The 23,909-nt window shown below is 40.2% G+C and overlaps 1 protein-coding gene across 2 annotated transcripts in view; it reads left to right on the forward strand.

Moving 5' to 3' along the window:
* N (neurogenic locus Notch protein) overlaps positions 1–23,218 on the forward strand; it is a 260,129-nt gene extending 236,911 nt beyond the window's left edge. For both annotated transcript variants that reach the window (XM_083039314.1, XM_083039315.1), the window contains 6 exons: positions 14,076–14,619; positions 14,876–15,406; positions 15,783–16,015; positions 16,223–18,053; positions 18,222–20,044; positions 20,128–23,218. In XM_083039314.1, the coding sequence (XP_082895440.1) occupies positions 14,076–14,619; positions 14,876–15,406; positions 15,783–16,015; positions 16,223–18,053; positions 18,222–20,044; positions 20,128–21,140 (5,975 nt within the window). In that variant the 3' untranslated portion in view covers positions 21,141–23,218. The remainder of the gene's footprint in view (positions 1–14,075; positions 14,620–14,875; positions 15,407–15,782; positions 16,016–16,222; positions 18,054–18,221; positions 20,045–20,127) is intronic.
* The last annotated feature ends 691 nt before the right edge of the window (positions 23,219–23,909 follow it).

Here is a 23,909-nt window from a genome sequence, read left to right on the forward strand (position 1 = left end):
CAGATCAGATTACGCTATACTGTGCACAAACAGTTCGGAACCTGGAACGGGACGACGAATTTTTTTTCATGGGACCCGATTAATTAAGCGTTCGCGATTCGATAATGTGCGAATCTCCCTTGATATCTTCTCCGCTTTCTTCTAGAACGAATGGATCAGACGATGATCGAGATAATCTATCTACCATTTTTCGAATTTTGATTCTTTTTTTCAAGTCGTTCTAATTTGCATTTGGTATAAAATAGTCGTTAAAATTTACGACTCTCTTAACTAGCGCGTCATAAATATTCTATTCTGCAAATATCTAAATGTGATGTAATAATTTTTTATATTTGTCATCATTATTATTATCTCACAGCAATCCTTATTAAATCCTCTTCAAATATTTATGACATCTTTTTTTAAATTAATTTTTAAAACAATTTAAAAACAATTTTACATTAAAATAAATTATGAAATGTTTACTCTTAGCTGTAAATTTAATTTCTATAATTTCTACGAAGATTTATTAATAACATCATGAAATTTAGAATGATGTATATCGATGAAACATAATATGCAGGTTTATACTTGAAAGAGATTAAATACGTGTGCTTGGATGCTTTTCGCGTCATTATATTTGTGCTCGTTAGCATAAATTTCACGGAAATGGCTGAAGACGAATTCACGGTTGACAGGTATCTGTTGACATGTGTGTGTGTGTGTGTGTGTGTGTGTGTGTGTGTGTGTGTGTGTGTGTGTGTGTTGGGGGAGGAAGGAAGGGGGAAAGGGCAGTTGATTTTATACTCGCTCAGAGTTTCGCGAGCGTAGGAAGTTTCGCGACCGGCCCTTGGCCGCAAAAGAACCCGCTGACAAGCCGAAGGGAAAAACGATCTTCGAACGAACGGACAGATGCGCGCCGCAATTAGTCTCCGCGAGAGAGACTTGAATGGCGTGCAGAAGAGGAGGAATCCGCGCAATTTGCATAATCCTCCCGTCATAGCACGCGAATACATCAGGACGACGAATGTCCTCCCGTCGAAATTCACTTCCTTTCCTTTCTTTCTGCAAGAAAGATTGAACACTTCCCTCACATTCAGCTCTGGACATGTTGAATCTGTAGAATGACTCGCTACAGAGCATCGCGATACTTTGCAAAATGTCCGGCCATAAGAAATATATTCTATTGTATATTAATATTATAATATTGATTGCCGATAATTATTCAGATGTTAATGTATCGTACAATATTGACAGGACTAAACGATTTTTTTTTATGATAGTTAAATTGATATTAATTTTTCTATTTCTATAAAAAATTATAATTTATTATTTTTTATAAAATAATATTTTAATATTTTTTTAATAGTTTTATAGAATAGAAATAAAAATAAAAATTTATAGTATAGAAATAGAAAACTCAATATTACACAAATTTATTTGGTAAAAAGCAATCATTTTGATTGCTTTCTTATCGATATTTTTATTTAATATATTTCAAAATATATTTATCGATATATTAAATTAATATAAAATTAATTATATTGAATATAATAACATAAGAAATATATATATAAAATTATTTTATATTTTTTTATAATATGAATCGATTTATGGCAATCAAAAATTATAAAAAAAATATACTCCAAGCTTCTTAAATGCATAAATACTCATCCTCTCTTCAGAACAATGCATCCCCTTATTTGCACAAAATACTTTCACAAATGAAATTAGATTACAATGAAAATTCGCTTGTCCTGAGATACTTTCCTATCGGTCGAGAGTAATCAGCTGATCGACTGGAAAAACGACTTGGTTTCTCGATTCGTTCATATCCGCGCCGGTTTTCTGCATCGTACAACGGACTGGCCAATTACGATCGATTAATCGGATGTAGCGAAAAAAAGTACGACTCTAGGAAGTCGTCGTCGTCGTAGAAACCTGCGCGAAACAACCGTCTTGGGAATAGCGTTGACTAGTTGGTCGAGAGATACGTCATCTTATCTTTCCTCAGAGTCTTTACTACTGCACTGTTACGTCGATCGATCGCCTTATTCAGACTTTCAGGAAATGTCGTCGTCAAGCTCGCGGAATCGCGTGGGATCAATTATCAGATTCGTTAAATTGCTCCTAGAGGAAATAAGCGAAATGATTTTCGTTGTGCATTTTAAAAATGCCAACAAAGAGAATCTTCACCTCTGCTGATTGAAAACGAAATTTGAATTGTATTTATATTCAGTTTAAACAATTTTGTTGTTTAATTATTTAATTAAAGCGATTATAGCAAATATGAAAAGGATACTTTCAGATTGGAATTTTTAAAATTTTTTTGACAAATTTACGCAAATATAAAGACGATATATTCTTAGAAAGGAGACAGAACGATGTAAATCTAGCTGCAGGTTTCTTGGCTAATGTCGTTGAGATGCAGTGTAATGCATCGTCGAACATCGCGGAGCTGGAATCCACGAGGAAATTCCAGCGTTCTGCCGCGGTTTTACGAGCGCGTTGAAGTTTCCGGATTTTTCATTTCTTCCAGCGAAGCGAATCATCCTCCGGAGCCGACGAAGAAGTACCTCGCTCTCTTAACAGAGAGCTACAGTTAATCAGACAAACGTGCGCGCTTCTAAGAGATGAGTTCAGTGATTAAATACAATAATTTGAAAGGGGAGAAGAGATTGAGATAAATTGATGAAAATTTTTGAACATAGAATTTGAGAAATTTTCTTTACAATTATATAATTATTTATTCGAGGAGCAAAATTTTAATGAAAGGACAATTTTCAATATCTTAGACGCATTTGACATATCATATGCTTTTCACAAAAGCAAATCCTAATAGTGCACACACTCTCTACAAAATTTCGATGCAACCACCAATAGATAAGCACTTTGGTGAAGCATGCAAGAGATTCGAAACGCGATACATCATGCGCGATGACGTCGCATACCACCAGGATGCAACACGCTTCTCCTGGACTCTCTCGTACGCGTCGATGCGTGAAACTTTTTAACGTCTCGTAGAAAACGCAGCGGGGCCTTCCGGAGTGAGAATTCGTGGCGCGGAATCCGAGGTTCGCGAATCGATCACTCGGGGTCCGCGATTAAGAATCTCCTCTACCGTTAGCGCGCAGCATCAGCCGCGACTAGAGTAATCGCGGTGTGTACCAGAAGAGATTCTCGCTCCCCGGGAAGATTTTACTGTTAAGCCGATAGGCACGACGCGGTTCCATAACGAACAACGAATAGCCAATCGCCTCTCTTTCTCGCGACCGAGATTGGCTCTCGTAATCGATTATTATTTCACGGCGAATCGTTGTTCTACGAGTCTATTATTTTCGGTTTTCGTATCTCTCTCTTCGTTTCGATTATATATTTTTTTTTTTTTTTTTGCGAGAAAATTTATAAATCCTCAAATAATTTCAGCCAACGATTCATACCAAGGCTGTTTCGATAATCGACAATTGATGGATGATGCATCGATCACGAGAGATTGATGAATACGAATCTAAAATTAATTACGCTTTCAATTAAAGTCCATGGAGGAGAAATGTCCATGATTATTTTCGATTATGAATACTGACCTCGGAGAACGTAAGGGTTACGCGTTGTTGCGACCTTCTTTATCATTATCCTTTCTTATACCGGACCCGTAAGCAGGGATGTGTTAGAGGTGTAATGTTCATTTAATAACGGGGTTTAATCACTTCGAGAGACGCGGGCGAGAAAAATACTAATGAGACTAACAATTTCGAGATATCAATCAAGATTATCGCATCTCGTATTCTCACCTATTTAATGCTAAATGTCATCATTCCGAGGAGGATTATTTTTTTTAACGTGATGATTAAATCAATAGGTTTCAAAAAAACATTTAATATTAAGAAAATAATAAATATAAATAAAATAAAATTATTGAATAAAAATAAATAAAAAAAATTAATCAACCAAAATAAAATCATTGCGAAAGTTTCAAGAAATTCAAAGAGACGAAGAATAATATACAGATCGGAAATGCATAATCAGGTCGACAAGCAGGAAAATCTCCGCACTTTGAGCTTAATTTACTCGCGCGACTACAATTACCGTACGTGAGTTAACTCATTTTTGCGTAATATCGTTTATATGCTCGCTCTCGCGTGTTCGAACTTGATGGCATTTTGCATTAAGGGGAGACAGAGTACCTTGGCATGTGCGTGTGAGAAACGATACCCCTCGGGTATACGGCGTAATTATCGGGCTCATTAAAGCGGCCGATTTGGCGGCGCAATTAAGCGTGGACAATTTGTAAAGCTCCGATATTTATTTGGCGCATTACGCGCCGCGCCATATAGCAATCCTGTTTTTTGTGTCCCCTTCGCAACGGAGTATAGTCCGCTGTTCCGTAAGTAAGCACCAGCCTGAATAAGGACGAGGACGAGATGAAGGGGGAAGAAGGAGAAGAAGGAGAGAGAGGGAGGAGGCGGCAAGAAGGAGGACTTCGATCTTACGGTGTCCTCTCATTTCCTTGATGAGGGGCCTGATGGACCCTCTTTTTCATTCGATTCGGTAAATAACACAGGCCGCCGCTACACCATCGCCAGCAATTCGACTTCTTGGCCTGCGCCGCGACTCGTCATTATGTCGTCGCGCATTAACGTCATCACGAGGACAGGGAGAAAGAGGAGGAGGATACCGGTGGATAAGAAGAGCCGATGACTTTTGCGGCAGGAACGAGGGAGGGCAATGTCGCGAATGTTGCTTACTCAGATAGCGCCCGTTAATCGTGAAAATCAGCTGAGCACCTGCAGGTGCTCAGCACCTTTCGCCTTCGTCTTCTCCTCTCGCGGGTTTGACCTCTGCCTCGCGATAACTTAAAATCATCCTCCAGTTATTACTGAAAATGTGACCCGAGCTCTTTACTGTCAACGGAGACTCTCGAACAGAAAGTTTCGACTTTATATCTCGTCAAATTTGAGAATTTACTAGGAGGATACTCGAATGAATAAAAAATGGAATAAAACCGCGAAAGAAGATTAAATATGGAATAGAATATAAAAGAAAAATGCTAAAAAGAGATAAAAGAAACGTGTCAAAATAAATTTCGAAATTATCTTGCAGTGCAATAATGAAAGTGAAACAATTGAAGAATTTTTACTTTAATCTATGAATTAGAGATAAGATTGAGGAATCTATTTTCTATGATGTCACATATATACAGTAATTTTAAATAAGTGCGAAAAATTTTAAGAGATAATTCTTTGTCAAAAATTAAGGGGAGTCTACATAGGACTATATGTTTATATATGAAGAACTTCCCTTAATTTTCGACAAAAAAATCATCTCTTAAAATTTTTCGCACTTATTTAGAATCATCCTGTATATAATATTATTAAAATCAGATTTTATATATATCAAATTTTTCTATAAATTAATTATTTTCTATCGAAAAAATACGATATTAATAATTCTTTTTATGAAAACGATCTATTTTTTTTATCGTTTAATTGCAAGTATACTGTTTTTGTCAAATTGTTCCTATCAAATATCAAATATGATGGACACATTCGGGGAGGTAATAAATGCACGATGCGTCACGCAACGTAAAACTCTTAAGTAAAACATGATTTCCGTAAAAAAATTCGAGAAACACAGAACTCTCCTCGAACTTCCCTTGGCGATTATATCGGCGCCGGTTTCCGCCGCGGGCCAGAAGTGGCGGATCTCGCTGACGTATCAAGGGACCACTTATGGAAACCGCTGTGTACTCCTCTCACGAATCCTGGCAGCGTAGAGAATGAATTGAATTTACATCCTCTCGCCTCTTTGAGATACGTTCCTCCGGGTCATTCGCAGTAATAATAACACGAATCTCTCGCAGGTGGAGGCGAAAAAATTGTCGAGAAAGTGGCGCTGTCATGCGCTGGACCAGTGATTAAACAATACCCGGCGGGCCAGAGATAACATTGAGCTGAATAAAATGTAAAAAAAAATAAATAAAAGAAAAGAGAACATGGGAGAAGAAAATTATTACCATAAATGTTTGAAGACCAGAGAATCGAATTTTCAGAGTGTCGCTCTTTGCTGAAATGTCACTTTGACGTAAATATAAAATGCTTCTTCAGTGACATAATTTTTTTAATAACTACATATTATAAATTAAATATAAATTTATATATGAAACAAAATTGTTATATCATCTCCCATGTTATTTTTGCTAAGGAAACTTATTTTCCAAAATCAAAAGGAGATATTTCATGTATCCTCCCACGTTAAGCGCTTTTCCAAGACGCTGTTCACCAACGAAATATCGCTTTTCTAATTTAAACGAACGAATAGTCGATGTATGTCCCGATGTATTCATACACGGATACAGCACAGCATATAGAAGCAGAGGAGACACGGGACGGAGAAGGGATGGGTTGAACCGCACTTGGGTTTTCGCATAGTTTATCAATGCGCGCGTAGGCTCGCTACGAGAACACCATGGCGAGGCCATAGATTACAATTATCTCAACACGCCTGACCAAACGTGGGAGTGTGCAACACCAACGGCTGTTACAGGCAGATCGGTTTCTCTTTGCTTTCTCTCTCTCTCTCTTACTCTTTCTCTTTCTTTCGTTTCTCTATCTCGCATACAAGCGACGAAGCCGGATTAACTGTTCATTAGCGGGTGCCGATGATTGCCAAGTAGACTCGTGCTATAGAGTCGAACACTTTGGAATTACAAGATCTGAAATCAAGGTTTAATTTCCATTACGTCAAGGGAATTTGAACCTTGATTTTAGATCTTTTTTTTATGCGGAAACATAAGTATGTCATTATTGTGTAATTACGTCATTTGAAACTAAACTTGAATTTTTAGATGTCCATATTTCAATACGTTCTTTTTTTACAAATTTATTTTGGCTTTTTAGTTGGAGCTGTCATATTCAATATAATTATATATTTTTAATTTTATTATATTTTTAATATTGGTAATGTAACGATTAATGATAGCATGGTATGAAAAATATTGACATAAAATTGGGCAAAATAATATTATCTTGTCTATTAAAAAAAAATATTTCACAAGAAAGAAAGAAAAATTTTATGAAAAATCTATATTTTGAGAAAATGAAAAGGTATCGAGAATTTTTTTGCAATAAAAATTCCAACAAAATCAGACGCTTTCGAGGCACGTGTGCAAATTGCTTATTATGGATCGATCGGATCGATTATAATCTCCCTATTATAACGCGGTCCAGCAAACGAGCTAGTGCACACAGAGGCTGTTTCTCTCTCATCTCTCGTCGAGAGTAACTCTGTGTGTATATCCCACGAGGAGATCAAACGAAACGGACGATGCCGCTTCTTTATTATTCGCCGAGTTTCGCTTCTCTCGATCGAAATTATGGCGCGATACGAACTTCCTTGTCTTCGCGCGATACCGTTCCTCGCCGTAATCACGTTGCATTATTCCGTTTTAGCTGCTCGCGCTTTACTCATCGATCGATCTCGCGATCGATTGGCGAGATCTTGCACAGCAAGATCCGCGAGTGCTTCGAGAGAAAGGAATCTCTTAACCCTTTTATCAATGCATAATTTTTCATCAACGAATGGTTCCCAGGTACAAACGTGCGTGTTTTTGACATTAGGGTGTCTATACTCTCTGCAAAACTGAATTGTTAGGAATTTTTTTTTACCTTGAAAAATCCGGAAATTCTCATGGAATTTTATTTTATATTATTATTTTATACTCAGGGAATTTTTTCAAAAATTGATTTAATTAATTTATTGATTTAAATAATTTTTGTTTTTATTTTATATTTTTTTACTGCGACAATTTCTTTGTCAGCAGCAGTTGCTGGACATCGAACAATCTTTCCCGTTATATTTTAGAAGATTTTTTGAATACAAAGGTTTTTTAAATTTTATTTTGTATAGAGAAAAAAGCCGACACATTTAAAGTTACTTTGAGTACCTGGATACCTGTTGACAGAAGGGTTGAAAGAATCGATTTAATTCGACCGCCCTAATTTAATAAAAATCTGCGGTCTCATCTTTACCGAAAACCGATATCGATCAGTCGATTTCTGACAATGATCCAGCGGAATAAAAATTCGCATTGCTCCACAATCTCGGTACCGCTAGGTCGCTTAGTCGAACCCGGAATTGATCCGAGTCGAAATTGCAGCGAATGGCACGGACTCTGCAGTCTCCGCGAACGAGTCTCGAAATGCGGAACGGCAGAAGAGTCTCAGTCTCATCATCTTCATTATCATTCCGGCGCACACGTGATCTCGCTTTGCTTCTCCCACACTCTCCTTGCCCATTTCCTCCCCGGAAATAAATTGCTCTCACAGTGCATTGTTCGTACGTACCGTTTGAATTGATTCAAAGATGCTTTTTGAGATCAAATTCGTGATTCTGCAAGCTGCGATTTTTTTGCGTCATTTATATTAGACAGTCATCTATATTAGTATATTTATATTAGATCTGCATACACGTTTTTAAAATATAATATATTGATATAATTAAGTAAAAGAGCTCTTTTGCGTAACTTTTTTATTATTTTATGTAAAATATAAAGAGTTTATATTTAAATTATATTTTTATATAAACGATAATTGTCTACATAAAATATAATTTTATTGATCAATGTAAATAGATGTTTGACATCAAACAGATGCGAGTTTGACATTTGTCATTTTTAAAAGTTCGACATCTGTTTATTTTTAAAAGACGAACTAAAATTTAAAGACATTGCAAAGTGCACGTGGATGACTAATGTCATCGCGATCACTTCAGAATTAATAGCTCCTGCAGATGATTGCTAGAGACGCAGACTTAATAAATAGTATCCAATCGTATTGCAAAAAGTCGATACTGCTCGAGTTTCTATCCGACAGCCGAAATCGTTGCAACCGAATCAGGTGGTGCAACAGCAATATTTATGAATCGGATGCAACTATTCATTTGGTCCACGGATAGAATTGACAAGCGAGCATTAGTAGAGAGGCGTGGATCGGCGGCGTCTATCGTAGGATAGACGTATTTTCGCTCGACGAAGGATAATAGCAGCTCCCGAACCTAAGTCCAGACTCGCGTGGCGAACGGAGATGCGTAAAAAGGTGGAGAAGCTAAAAAAGGGGGATGTTTATCTCGCGAGAGCGAATATCTCTTCTCCCTTCTTTGTGAGATTCGGTGGGGATTGTTGTAAGGATCTCTTAGCGGCGATCCTTAAGTAAATTAATGTCTTCGAAGAGCCTCCTTTTGTTAATAATAGCACCGCGAGAAAATCGAGATTATTTGAGATTAATTATATGGCCTATCGTATCAGTTTGTAGCCGTTTATTTTACATCACAACCCTTTGTTCATCTGTATTTTTTCAGAATAAAATCCACCGTGTTGTATATAATAATAATAATTATTATTTTTATTTATGCAAAAAAACTTCACAGCTGGAACTTTGCAACTGAGAATGCTTTTATATTGCTTTTGATTATAATTACATCAAATTAATCTTTTAAATAAAAAACAGCACAGAAAGTACACGATAAAATATAGTCTAAAATTTAAATCTTGAGCTATAACTATAATATTTAATAAAATAAATAATTTAATATATCTCAAGGAAAAGTGATATTTTATTCAAAGGAATTATTATTAACGCAGTTATTAAGGAAATTGTTTAGTCGAAAATTCCCGTGAGAGACAATAAGATAGCGTTGAAAAATGTTTTTGTGATCTCGCGTCTTGAAGCGCGTTTTAATAATTCCGACATTCCTACAGGCATATTGGTATGTAAATTAAAAATAATACACGCGAGAGCGATCTTTCTCGAACATCGATCAAGGAAGCTTGTTTAAGATGAGCTGGTTTTTTTAACAACCTAAAGCTGAATAACCGAACAAAGAGCTGACCGCTGAAAATCGAGTTTTTCTAATTTTTTAATATAATGAAAAAGTAAAACGGATTTAAAAAAAAAAGAAAATTTTTATTATGAAAGACATCTTCAAATTATACAGAAAGCAAAGACTTTTTGAATTTCTGAAGGCAAAAAGGCCGTTTACACACTATTTCGTGCTTTCTTAAATTATTTTATTATATATTTATTTTTAAAATTAATTTATGGCGATAAAAAGTTACATTTACATTTATTATATAACGCGATCAACACTCGATGCATCATCACGCATGGATTCAAATAACGAAGAAAGACTTCAAGATTCAAGCGAGAAAGATCGGCTGCTTTGTGTACGTGCATTCACAAGAATTAGCTGCATCATTGTCCGCGCGGACAAACGGGGGAAAAAAAATAAAAATCGGTTGAATGTAAATATGATAAAAATCCGCGCGTCATCCAGTTGACGAGGAATGTTCCTCAAGGCGATTCTCTTATGCGCGACTTTGCAGAATCATTCTTCGATATGCGTCGTAAACTGCTTATCGACGTTAACAATTGTCGTTCTTGCTCGGGCTTTTTCCTATTTCGAGGTCATTCGTATAAACAGCGCGAGCAGGATTTTATACACGAGTAGTTGTTAGGAAATCGACAATTTAGCTTTCAATTTAAACATTTGTTTATGAGATAGTGTTTTTTCCATTATTGTAATTCGAACTCGAAGACTAGATAATATTGTCTCTCGAGGAGAATGATAGGAAGATCAGCTGATCAGCTGATCGATGTTTATGGTGCCTGTTGACAAGTCACGTGAAACAATCCTTGTACATACGAGTACATAAAGATAATTGAAAACAACGAGACGTCAACACATAACGTCTAGTAAATAAAAATTCAAAAATATATATAACAGAGGACAAGAGGAATTTAGTAATATACTGCTCTGAACTTGTTTAGCGATTACTTATTTAAATCCGATCGAAATAAAGTCAAATGTTCGCACTGCAAGGTAAGACATTATTTTGCAATTTATTTTTTCTCGCTTTTTCTTCTCGAATATTCAATAATTCCACGCTTACAATATTTAACAATAGTATTCTGCTGCTGAATATTTTATGAAATTTTTTAAGGAAATTTCTAATGCAAAAGTACACAATTTTTTTTGCATGCTGGCACACAGTTGCCTCGTTTCTTCAGGGTTATCTCTCTCAATACAACATAATTAAACCACCTGCGGTGAGAGATACGTCGCGTGCGTAATACATTCCATTCCTTCTTATTCGTTTTTTTTTCCTCGTTTTCCTCCATCGCGACTTTGCGTTGTACACGATGCAACATTGAGCCGGGACTGCACGACTTGTCCCGGCTCAATTTGTATATGAATGAGCACGTATTATATATCTACACGATGTTGGAAAAAAAAACGAGGAGGAAACCTAGCCATTAAGACCACCTGGTGCAGGGACCGCCAGAAATATCATCATGCGGAAGCGCGGTAAAACACGTGGATTCGCTTTTTTCATGGTTGAGAAATAAATTTGAAGTCAGTCGCGGAAATTTTAATACCGAAATAAACGTGACGTGGAAACATTGTTCAATTATAAACTCAATAATGCATAAAATTGTTAAAATGATAACTATTTACTTATATATGTGTATCTGTGTGTAATAAATGCTTATTCAAATTTATTAAAAATTATTATAATTGTAGTTTTTATGATTACATTAAATTTTATATGTGATATTAATAATTATAATAATTATTTTATATGATTATAAAATAAAATGATTATTATAATTATTAGTATACATATATAAAAATTATAATCCTTTTCTAAAAAAGATAAAGTCGATACTCTCATATATCAAAGTTTATTGTGGTGCTTTTATGTGATGCTCATTGGCTGTCAAGATTCGCGTTGTGCGTTATATTCGTAGCATCGAGAAGCTGTCATCGCGAGGGTTAGCAGTTTGACAATTTGTTCAAAATAAAATTAAATAAAATAATGATATTAGTTTTAAATAATATATTATAATACTTTAAACTCAATTAATATTTTTGACAGTTATCAGCTGATTTCTGTCAAAAAATATTAATCGCGGATAAAAGTATTATTATAATATATTATTTAAAACATATTATTTTATTTTATTTTATTTTCAACAAACTGTTAAACTACTAACCCTCACGATGGCAGCCTCTCCATGCTATAAATATAACGCACAATGCGAATCGAAACAGTCAATCAACATCGCGGAAAAGATGCAACAATACTTGCGAGAATCGACTAATAAATATACCTTTTTTGGAAAGGGATGTTATAATATTTTTTGTCAAAAAATATTAATCGCGAAGATAATATATAACATATTATTTAAAATGTGTGTGTGTGTTACTATTTTAATATTTTCAACATATTCTATACACCTCCATATTACCGCTATACAAAAATGTTATAAAATAAACAATTTCTCACTCACCGATACGTGCAATAGCTGAGTTGTAGTACAGCACACATTGATCTGAAATCAAAATATTCAAATTATGTAAATTATATATATACATATGTGTGTGTCGAATATCTTATATTATAAACAATGCAGTTTAGAAAAAATGTTTTCATATTGCATACCTCACAGTTGCCCCAGTGTTGCCCGATGCCTCCCCGGGCCTCCTCCTCCTCTCTTGGTCGACCGTCATTGCTCCTTCGTAGCACTCACGAAAATACAAATAATTACGATTGTCCTTTACATGGCATTTCCGACACACGAAACTTTACACGGCACTCCCGACGCGCGAAACTTTACACGGCACTCCCGACACGACGCGTGAATCGCACTGTGTATCGCAATGCTACCTGTAACAAATAAAATACATACATATATTAGAATAATCTTATTATTTCGCATTATAACATACACAATATAAATATGTAAGCTAGAATTAACGATAGATATATCCACGGATCGCAACACATTCGCGCGCGCGAAAACAGATTATGTTGGGTTATGTTGGCAAGAGATTTTGCATCGAATTTTTCGCGAAATATGCGTTTCGAACAATTACGACTACATATTAACGTTGAAATTATGATATGCGATTGATAAATATTACAATACAAAAGTTAGAAATCGTTTCTAACGATTATGCTTACTAATTAATCACAGCGGGACGCAGCTCCAACTGCCTGATACTCGCGGCTTTTCGGTAATGGCCGCTATTCTACAAACATCGGCAACTTCACTCTAATAGCGCGCGCGCGATACTATATGTATACATGACTTAATATTAATAAAATTAATTAAAACTCGAAGGAGATTCGTTCGAAAAGATATAGCTTTAGAAAGAAAAAATATGAATCGAGAATAAGGTATTCTAACATATTATTTACAACGTATTACTATTTTATATATGATATTAACTTTTACTATATTATTATTTTAAAATTTAATTAGCAAATTATAACATACACAATATAAATATAAATAGATAAGCTAGAATATTTAATTAGCAAATTTTATTAATATTTTTTGACAGAAAAATCAGCTGATTAAGAGACATTGAGAGAGAGAATGTCTCTTTCTCCGCAATAATATTTTCTCTCTCGTATTCATAGAAATATTTTCGAGATGTCTTGTGTATTTGAAGCTTGATTATTGTAAAAAATAATTAATTTGTTATATAATTAATTTGTTGTATAATAATTAATTTGGATAATTTGTCAGTGTATCTACCGAGCAATCACAACGTCTGATTAATGTCGTATATTACTACTGAAAAAAAATTAATTGAAGCTCTACATGACATATATGACTAAAGCGTCAGCTGATTAAAGCGTTAATTTACTAATTAATTTTTAAAATAATGTTATAAAAATTTAAATACGATAATATGTATTAAATAATAGGTTATATAATACTTTAAACTCGATTAATATTTTTGACAGTTATCAGCTGATTTCTGTCAAAAAATATTAATCGAGAATAAGATATTATAATATAATTTAGTAGAAAATTCCCCGTGTTAAATTATAGTTGTTACCATAGCTAAACTTTAGACATGGTAACTAAATTTCAGGTGTAATATAGGGACCCCTAACTCTTCAGCTATGGTAGCTAATATTTTTTTCCCGTGTATACATCATATTGCATAGACATTACATGTTTTCTTATTTATCTATCTACATATATATTATATTTTTCTTATAAATGATATTTTTCTGTTTCAAGGCTTCACCGGCACCCAATGCGAGATCGACATAGACGAATGCGCGGCGAGACCGTGCCTGAACGGCGGCATCTGCAGCGACCTTATCAACTCCTTCAAGTGCAGATGCGCCGATGGTTTCGCCGGTTCCCACTGCCAAATCAATATCGACGACTGTGCTTCCTCGCCGTGCAAGAACGGCGGTACGTGCCAGGACGGCATAGCGAGGTACACATGCGAATGCCCACCCGGCTTCACCGGTGCCTCCTGTGAGACCAACATCAACGACTGCGCGTCAAATCCATGTCACAGCGGAACCTGCATCGACGGCGAGAACAGCTTCGTCTGCAACTGCTTCCCGGGCTTCACCGGCAAACTCTGCCAGACCCAGATAGACGAGTGCGAGAGCAATCCGTGCCAGTTTGGCGGCAGATGCGAGGACCGCATCAACGGTTATCAGTGTATCTGCCGGCCGGGTACTTCCGGTATCAATTGCGAAGTTAACGTCAACGAGTGCTACAGCAATCCGTGCCGGAACGGGGCCAGATGCATCGATGGAATCAACAGGTGAGTAATTATATATATTTTTTCTGTCAAAAAATAGATATAATTATATGAAACACCCTGTATATAAAAATATATAAATAATGCACGCATTAATATAATTTTTTATTTTATTTAAAAAAAAATCATCAAATTTATATCAATTTAAATCAACGTCTATGAATAAGTCTAGAAAAAATTATTATTGTAAAAAGAAGCATCTTTGATAATTATAAGGCGAATTTAATTTAAAAATTCTATAAAATTTCTCGTTTTTCAGGTACTCCTGCGAGTGTGAGCCCGGCTTCACTGGCCAGCACTGCGAGACTGACATAAATGAATGCGCAAGCAACCCGTGCGCGAACGGCGGCCGCTGCATCGACATAATAAACGGCTTCAGATGCGAATGCCCGCGCGGCTACTACGACGCCAGGTGTCTGAGCGACGTGGACGAGTGCTCGAGCTCGCCCTGCCTGAACGGCGGCACTTGCGAGGACGGGGTGAATCAGTTTCTCTGCCACTGCCTGCCCGGTTACGGCGGCAAGAGGTGCGAGGCGGATATCGATGAATGTGGCTCGAATCCCTGCCAGCATGGTGGCACGTGCAACGACCATCTCAATGGCTACAGCTGCAAGTGCCTGCCTGGCTACGCCGGGACCAACTGCGAGACCAACATCGACGATTGCGCCAACAACCCCTGTCAGAACGGCGGATCCTGCATCGATCTTGTCAACGATTACAAATGCGTCTGCGAACTGCCTCACACCGGCAGAAATTGCGAGGATAAGCTGGACCCTTGCTCGCCGAACAAGTACGATTCTCTATTCCGAAAATTCATTTGCATGAAACGTCAATTAGAGATTTGCGTAATACTGTGAAACTGTAAAGTTATTGTTTATTATTGCGATTGCGCAATCTGTTGTATTAATCAGAATCAGAATTTCGATATTACTGAAAAGAAGAAACAAGCATCTTTTTATTTGTTTAATATAATATAAAATGCAATTATATTATACCCTGCAACTTACTTGCGCAAAATCATTCTTACACTTCAACTTATTTGTATAGTATTGTGGTTCTACTACATAATATAGCTTTCGCTTTTTTTTTTAAAGAGCTTCGTTTGACAAAACCATCTATAGATATACAATAACGACTTTGTAATCGCGTTGCTGCGTCATTTTCAGATGTCTTCACGGAGCGAAATGCTCGCCATCGTCGAACTTCCTCGACTTTGCGTGCACATGTACGGTCGGTTACACGGGCAGACTCTGCGACGAGGATGTGGACGAATGCGTGATGACATCTCCGTGCAGGAACGGTGCCACTTGCCGGAACACCAACGGCTCTTACCATTGCGTGTGCGCGAAGGGCTACGAGGGCCGTGATTGCATCATCAATACCGATGACTGTGCATCATGTGAGTACCGGCTGTTCTTTACAGTTCGTTACAGATGCAGATCCGCCTTTGCGCTCCCATTCGAGAGCCTTAATGCGAATCCGCAGAACGTCATCTGTCTTATCGTCCGCGACGACTGGACAGATTAAATTAAACGCATTTTTTTTTTTTTTTTTTTTCAAACATCCAAATGCTATTCAAGGACATTGTTCTCTCGTCTGTTCACAGTTCCCTGTCAAAACGGCGGCACCTGTTTGGACGGCATCGGCGATTACACGTGCCTCTGCGTGGACGGTTTCAGCGGCAAGCATTGCGAGGTCGACATCGACGAATGTCTGTCGCAGCCCTGTCAGAACGGAGCGATCTGCAAGGAGTACGTCAATTCCTACACGTGCCAATGCCGTCGCGGCTTCTCCGGCATCAATTGTCAGACCAACGACGAGGATTGCACCGACAGTAGCTGCATGAACGGCGGCAAATGCATCGACGGCATCAACAACTACACGTGCATCTGCAAAAGCGGCTACACCGGATTCAACTGTCAGTACCGCATCAACGAGTGCGACAGCTCGCCCTGTCAAAATGGCGCTACCTGTCACGATCACGTGCAGTATTACACGTGTCATTGTCCGTACGGTTACACCGGGACGCACTGCGACACTTACGTGGACTGGTGCGCCAACAATCCATGCGAGAATCAGGCGACCTGCGTTCAGACGAAGAACAAGTATCACTGCAACTGTCCTCCCGGATGGACCGGCAAGGTTTGCGACGTAGAGATGGTTTCCTGCAAGGACGCGGCCTTACGGAAGGGCGTGCCGGAGAAGAATCTGTGCAACAACGGCACCTGCGAGGACATAGGCAACAGTCATCGTTGTCATTGCCTGGAGGGTTACACCGGCTCCTACTGTCAGGAGGAGATCAACGAATGCGACTCGGCGCCCTGTCAAAACGGCGCGACGTGCAAGGATCTCGTTGGCTCGTATCAGTGCCAGTGCACCAAGGGCTTCCAAGGTCAGAACTGCGAGCTCAATATCGACGACTGTCAACCGAGTCCCTGCCAGAACGGCGGCACCTGTCACGATATGGTCAACCACTTCTCCTGCATTTGCCCGCCCGGCACCCTCGGCTTCATATGCGAAATTAACGTCGACGACTGCGTGATAGGCGCCTGTCACAACAACGGCACGTGCACCGACAAGGTCGGCGGTTTCGCGTGCTCGTGTCCGGACGGTTTCGTCGGGAAGAGATGCGAGGGCGACATCAACGAGTGTCTGTCGAATCCTTGCATCGCGCCCGGTACTCAGGACTGCGTTCAACTGATCAACAACTATCACTGCAACTGCAAGCCTGGTTACATGGGTCGTCACTGCGAGATTAAGGTGAACTTCTGCGACAGCTCGCCGTGCCAAAACGGCGGCGTATGCACAGCTAAGCAGGACAGACACACGTGCATCTGTCCCACCGATTATCACGGTACCAATTGCGAGTTCGCCGGATCCTACTGCGACACCGAGCCTTGTCAGAACGGTGGCACGTGTCACGTGACCGGGATCGGTTATCGCTGCTACTGTACACCAGGTACGACGGGCGCGCACTGCGAGTACGACGCCCGGGACGAATGCAAGAGTAACCCGTGTCAACAGGGCGCTCCTTGCGTCAACAAGATCGACGACTACGCCTGCGACTGTCCACCCAAGTGGATCGGCAAGAACTGTGACATGTACGATCCGAGTTATCCCGGCGGGGTGTTCGGCAGGTCCAACGTGCCGAAGATCGCGAACGCTTACGATTATAATATGGAGCGCGAGCGGAGAAAGTGTATGGAGAACCGCTGCGAGGAGAAGGCCGGAAATAATCACTGCGACGATGAGTGTAACACGCACGCGTGCAACTTCGACGGACAGGATTGCTCGCTCGGCATTAATCCGTGGCGCAATTGTTCTGCGCCGATCAGATGCTGGGACGTGTTTATGAACGGCGTCTGCGACGAGGTTTGCAACAATCCGCAGTGTCTCTTCGATGGCAGAGATTGCGAGCGAAAAGTCGCCCCTTGCAAGTGAGTATTAATAACAGACTCTTAATTCATTAGCATGTTTTATAGATTTTGACTGTTCCTATAAGACTTTTACGAAACTTAAATTATTTGATTATAGATCAAGATTCTAATAAATTGTGTGCTTATATTTGTTGCATTTTTACTTATTACTTTCTTTGCTTTTTACAGTCCGGTTTACGACGCGTATTGCAAGAAACACTACGCCAACGGCCACTGCGATTACGGCTGCAACAACGAGGAGTGCAACTGGGACGGTCTGGACTGCGACAGGGAACCACCGTCGTTGGCCAAAGGTGCCATGTCCATTGTTCTAAGGATGGACATGCAGACCTTTCGCTCGAACGTCGTGACCTTCCTGCGCGAACTCGGCAACGAACTGAGAACGACGGCACGCGTGAAGCAGGACGAACTGGGCAATGATATGATATACCCTTGGAAATCCGAGAGAGACCCCACCAGCATTCACACCAGCATCTTCGGCCGGCCGACGATAATTCAGACGAACAATCAAAACGGCGTAATCATCTATCTGGAGATCGATAACCGCAAGTGCACTCCGATTTCCATCACGCTCAATGCTTCCCGTCGAGATGCCACGGGATGTTTCCCATCGGCCGCCGAAGCGGCCGATTTCCTGGCCGCCACTGCGTCGAAGCACACCCTGCTGCGAAACTTCCCCATCGAGCAAGTACGAGGTGTCGTAGATCCCCAGAGTCCAGAGTATCCCGACAGTGCGACCAATTACAAGTATGTCTTCATCGGCGTGGTTATCGTGGTGCTCGCCGCGTTGCTGATGGGCGTGTTGGTGACCGCGCAACGGAAACGCGCTGTAGGAGTTACCTGGTTCCCCGAGGGCTTCCTGAGAACCAACAGCGGCAGCGGTCAACGGCGTCGCTCGCGTCGACGCGGTCCGGACGGCCAGGAGATGCGAAATCTCAATAAGCAACCATCGGTGAACTGCATGGATCTGGACGTGGTGACCGGTCGGGTTCAGTCTCAGTGGTCCGACGACGAGTCCGATCTGCCGCCGTCGAAGCGAATGCGCGCGATCGAGCCGGGTTACGCCAGTGATCATACTGTCATCACTGATTATGAGGAGACGGAGCCACGCATGTGGACGCAACAGCATCTGGACGCAGCGGAGATATGTCGGCCGGATGCGGCTGGTGTCCTGACACCTCCCAGTTTGGAACACGGCCAGGACGTGAACGCTCGCGGTCCATGCGGCATGACGCCACTGATGGTAGCAGCGATGCGTGGTGGTGGCCTGGACACTGGCGAGGAAGAGGACGAGAGCGACGGCGCCGCGGCGAAGATCGCCGACCTGGTCGCCCAGGGCGCCGACTTGAACGCCAAGTCCACGGACAAGAGCGGCGAGACGTCGCTGCATCTGGCGGCGCGTTACGCCAGGTCGGACGCGACCAAGAGACTCCTGGATGCCGGCGCCGACGCGAATTTCCAGGATAACACCGGTCGTACTCCGCTGCATTCCTCAGTCGCGGCTGACGCCATGGGTGTCTTTCAAATTCTGTTGCGCAATCGAGCGACGAATCTGAATGCGCGTATGCACGACGGGACGACACCGCTGATATTAGCGGCTCGTCTGGCTACCGAGCGCATGGTCGAAGATCTCATTAACGCCGATGCGGATATCAATGCCGCTGACAATAGCGGCAAGACCGCGTTGCATTGGGCGGCGGCGGTGAATAACGTCGATGCCGTGAATATACTGTTGGTCCACGGCGCGAACAGAGACGCGCAAGACGACAAAGATGAGACCCCGTTGTTCCTCGCCGCCCGCGAGGGTAGCTTCGAGGCGTGCAAAGCTCTGTTGGACACGTTTGCCAACAGGGAGATCACGGATCACATGGATCGGTTGCCGCGCGACGTCGCCAGCGAGAGACTGCATCACGATATCGTCAGACTACTTGACGAACACGTGCCTAGGTCGCCGCAGATGGTCACGGTCATTCCGAATGGTCCTCTCATGGGTAAGCGTCTTTATTCTTTATCTCTATTTTATATATATGTATATATAACGTCATATGTAACGTAACGTGACTTTTCTTCGCAGGCTCCCCGAATCATCCGCAATTAATCACGCATCCCACGGTAATCGGCTCGGCGCCAAAGCAGAGCAAGTCGAAGAAGCGGTCAAAGGCAGGCGCAAACCCGAACAGCCCGGAATCGGAAGGCGGCGCGGTAGTGATGATAAGACGAAAACCGTCGGTGAAGAAACCGCCGGCCAAGCGTGGCGCTCAGCCCCCAAACCAGGAGATCCCGCAAGGAGCGGAGGGTGCCGACGGCAACCTGCCAACAAGTCCGTACGACAGCGCGAGCCTATATAGTAACGCGTTACCCTTGGTGGCGCATACTGCTACGGCGAAGCAACCTCCGCCTTACGAGGACTGCATCAAGGGTCAGTCGATGCAGGGTCTGCAGCAACTCGGCCTGGACACCTTCAATTACGGACTGCCGTTTCACGACCAGCTCCTAGCGCCGCATCAACGGCAGCAACAGGGTATGGTGAACACCCTGTCGCCCCCTTACAGCAACCAATCGCCGCCGCACTCGGTGCAATCCAACATGACCCTCTCCCCGCAAGCTAGCTACATGGGTTCGCCCTCGCCGGCGAAGAGCCGGCCTTCGTTACCCACCTCGCCCACTCACATCGCCGCCATGAGGCAGGCGACGCATCAGAAACACGGCAGCATGCCGCCGGTGGGCTTCGACTTCGACAATCTGCCCTACACGTCGAGTCAGGTGCAGCAGCAGCAACAACAACAACAGCAGCAGCAGCAGCAACAACAGATGCAGCAGACGCAACAAGTCCAGCAGCAGCCTCAGCAACAGTACTACTTGACGCCGCCGTCCCATCATTCTGGACCCGATGTCACGCCCCAGCATCTCATGCAAGCTCCAGAGAGCTTTCCTACGCCGTCGCCGGATAGTCCGGGTCATTGGTCCTCCAGCTCGCCCCACTCCAACAGCGACTGGTCCGAGTGCATAGCGTCGCCCACGAACGCCTACGGCGCCGGTGGCGGCGCTCACCAAAGCAACAAGGGTTCCGAGGCGATCTACATATGAGACTGGTGCAACGGTGCTCTCCTCCTCGCGCGAGCGAATCGTGGGAGAGAGGGATGAGAAGAGAATAGGTATACGAACTGTGATCAGCTCGTCGAGTTCGAGCGTCTCTCTCTATATACAAGTGTCGAGACATGGACGACTAATATATTGATAAGGGGCTCTTTTTTAATTAAATTATAGTGGCAAGAAGGTATTTTTTTTTTTTTTCTTCATGTTCGTTTGTGTTTGTGTGAAGAGCTACCACGACGCTCGCGCCACGATTATTATTATTATTATTATTATATGTATATTAATGCGTATCAATGTTAGGTTGAATGAATGATTATAATAAAATATCGATATATAATTACGAGTACGGAAGAAACGTATTCGTCATTATGTATTGTTTGTTGATGATTATTAATCAGATTCTTGAATATATTTTTTACTCAACATTGATGCGTATAAATATAGATAAATAAATATATACAATGTATGCATGTATATATGAGGAGGAGGGGAAAAAAGATTTTAAACGATCAAAGATATTATAAGACATACTCAAATTACAAAACCGATTGTGCCTCTCTAATACGACGCGACATTTAGGAAAATTACGATCGCAACTTTATAAAAAAAATAGCCGATATATTTTTGATATCTATCGATTTTTATATTCATCGCGTCATATATACACAGCTCTGAATGAATGATGAACAGTGCCTTCGACTTGCCAGTGTGAACATATCCCCGATGGACAATAATAATTTATAAGGGAGGAACGAGACCTTGCTTACTCTACGCACAATAATTGTATATACTATGTAATAGATTTATCGTTCGCCGCTGTGTCTGTTATTCCACGGAGACATTTAGGTGACATGTAATATTCTATTTAGTGCCTAATGCACCCGGTGCACATTTTATACACGAAGGAATTGAATTGAACCGATCTTTGTTATTATATACAGGGTGTTCCTAAATAAGTGCGAAAAATTTTAAGAGATGATTCTATGTCGAAAATTAAAAGGAGTTTTTCATATAAACGTACATATACTATATCCCTCCCTGAGGAATTACATTCCTCCAAAGGGAGAGGTAAAAATTAGGTTTTTATTTTTTTTCTTGAAAACTATTGATTTTACGAAAAAAATAAAAGAAAAAAGTTTTTAAAGGAAAGCTTTCTAACGCATATTTTTAGATGATCACCTTCCGATCCGTTAAAAAGTTCTAATAAAAAATTGAATAGGGCTTGTTAGTTTCATCCTCTTATAACTTATATGGAAAGATTTAAAAAATATTAATAAATATCTTTTTTATTAATAGAAAATATCCACCAAATTTCATTTTTTTAACTTGTTCAAAATTTGAGAAAAAAAAATTAAAACCTTTTAATTTTGACAAAGAATCATCTCCTAAAGTTTTTCACACTTATTTAGAAACACCCTGTATATATTTTTTGATAGATTAATTCTTTTGGATTCTGAATAGTAGGATAATCGCCGACTATAATGTAAATGTGAAATGAGAAGAATTTGTGCCTTCGAGTTCCGTAGAGTACAAGACACGCGGGTTTTTTTTTATAGATGAATCTATTATTAAATTATATTAGAGAAGAAACGCAGCGTTTCCAAATGGCCTCTAAACGGATCGAATGTTTATAATGACTGGTTGATATATATATATTAGAGATGCCAGTTCTTTATTTTTATTATCGGCGACACGCATGTAATATGTAATGTAATGTAGCGTAATGTAATGTAAGGCGAAGAGACGACGACGGGACATCTAATAATGTGTACGGTCGACGGGAGCTTCAGAGAATTCGTCCTTCGCAGCTCGCATCGTTCCATACATAGACATTCCATGGCGCGCCAACAATTCTTCCTTCCTTCTTCCCCCCCTTAAATCCCTTTTTTCGCGCTATTATGTCCGTCGGAAAATCATTTTATCACTAACAAAGTAGAGTAAATCGTTAACGTTAATCTTTAAGTGTGTATCGATCGCCTTTAAATTAAGTACTCGGCGCGGAGCGGTAGGACAGTTCTCTGGTCTCTTCTCTGCCAAAGCCAAAACATCTTTTTTTTTTTTTTTTTTTTTAAGTAATAATAAACGATCACGATACGTACAGAATAATACTGTACGCGTAATGATGAGTAATAAATAATGACGTAATGATCACTTGTAGAAATTGTTTGCGAATGTGAGTGAGAAAAGGAGAGAGAATTTATGTGTGTATATGTACGTATGAGTGAGAGAGAGAGAGAGAGAGAGAGAGAGAAAAGAATTAATTATTGTTGCGGGATGAAGAAAGTTCGTGCGCGCGCTTTTGCAATAATATCATCGGTATAATTTGTTTGTAGAATCGTGTCGAATCCCTCTTTTTGTTTTAATCTTGTATCGAAAGATGACAATGTAAAATGTAAATACTCTTCATCTTCTATCCGCTCGTATCTTTTGTACCGTTTAAGTACTTTTTTTTTATATATAATTGTCTTTTCTCTCCTGAATTTTTGTACAAATACATCCCCGTTTTTACATATTTTTTTATATATATATTACATAAGTTTATCTATATATATATATTATTGCTACATTTTATATGTATTGTACTATATCTTACTTTTGTAAGATGTATACCGCGTACGATAATCACACACGTCTCCTTTTCATTATATTATTATTACATAACTGTATTTTATATCGTATGTAATTTGCTGTTGCATCAAGGATCGCATGTGTGAGATACTTAATGCAATTTTAGATTACATATAACGGTGTGAGACGGAG

The sequence above is a fragment of the Prenolepis imparis genome, unplaced genomic scaffold (assembly GCF_030444845.1).
Source record: "Prenolepis imparis isolate NDT839.2.m4 unplaced genomic scaffold, iyPreImpa1.0 SCAF_5, whole genome shotgun sequence".
Classification (NCBI taxonomy): domain Eukaryota; kingdom Metazoa; phylum Arthropoda; class Insecta; order Hymenoptera; family Formicidae; genus Prenolepis; species Prenolepis imparis.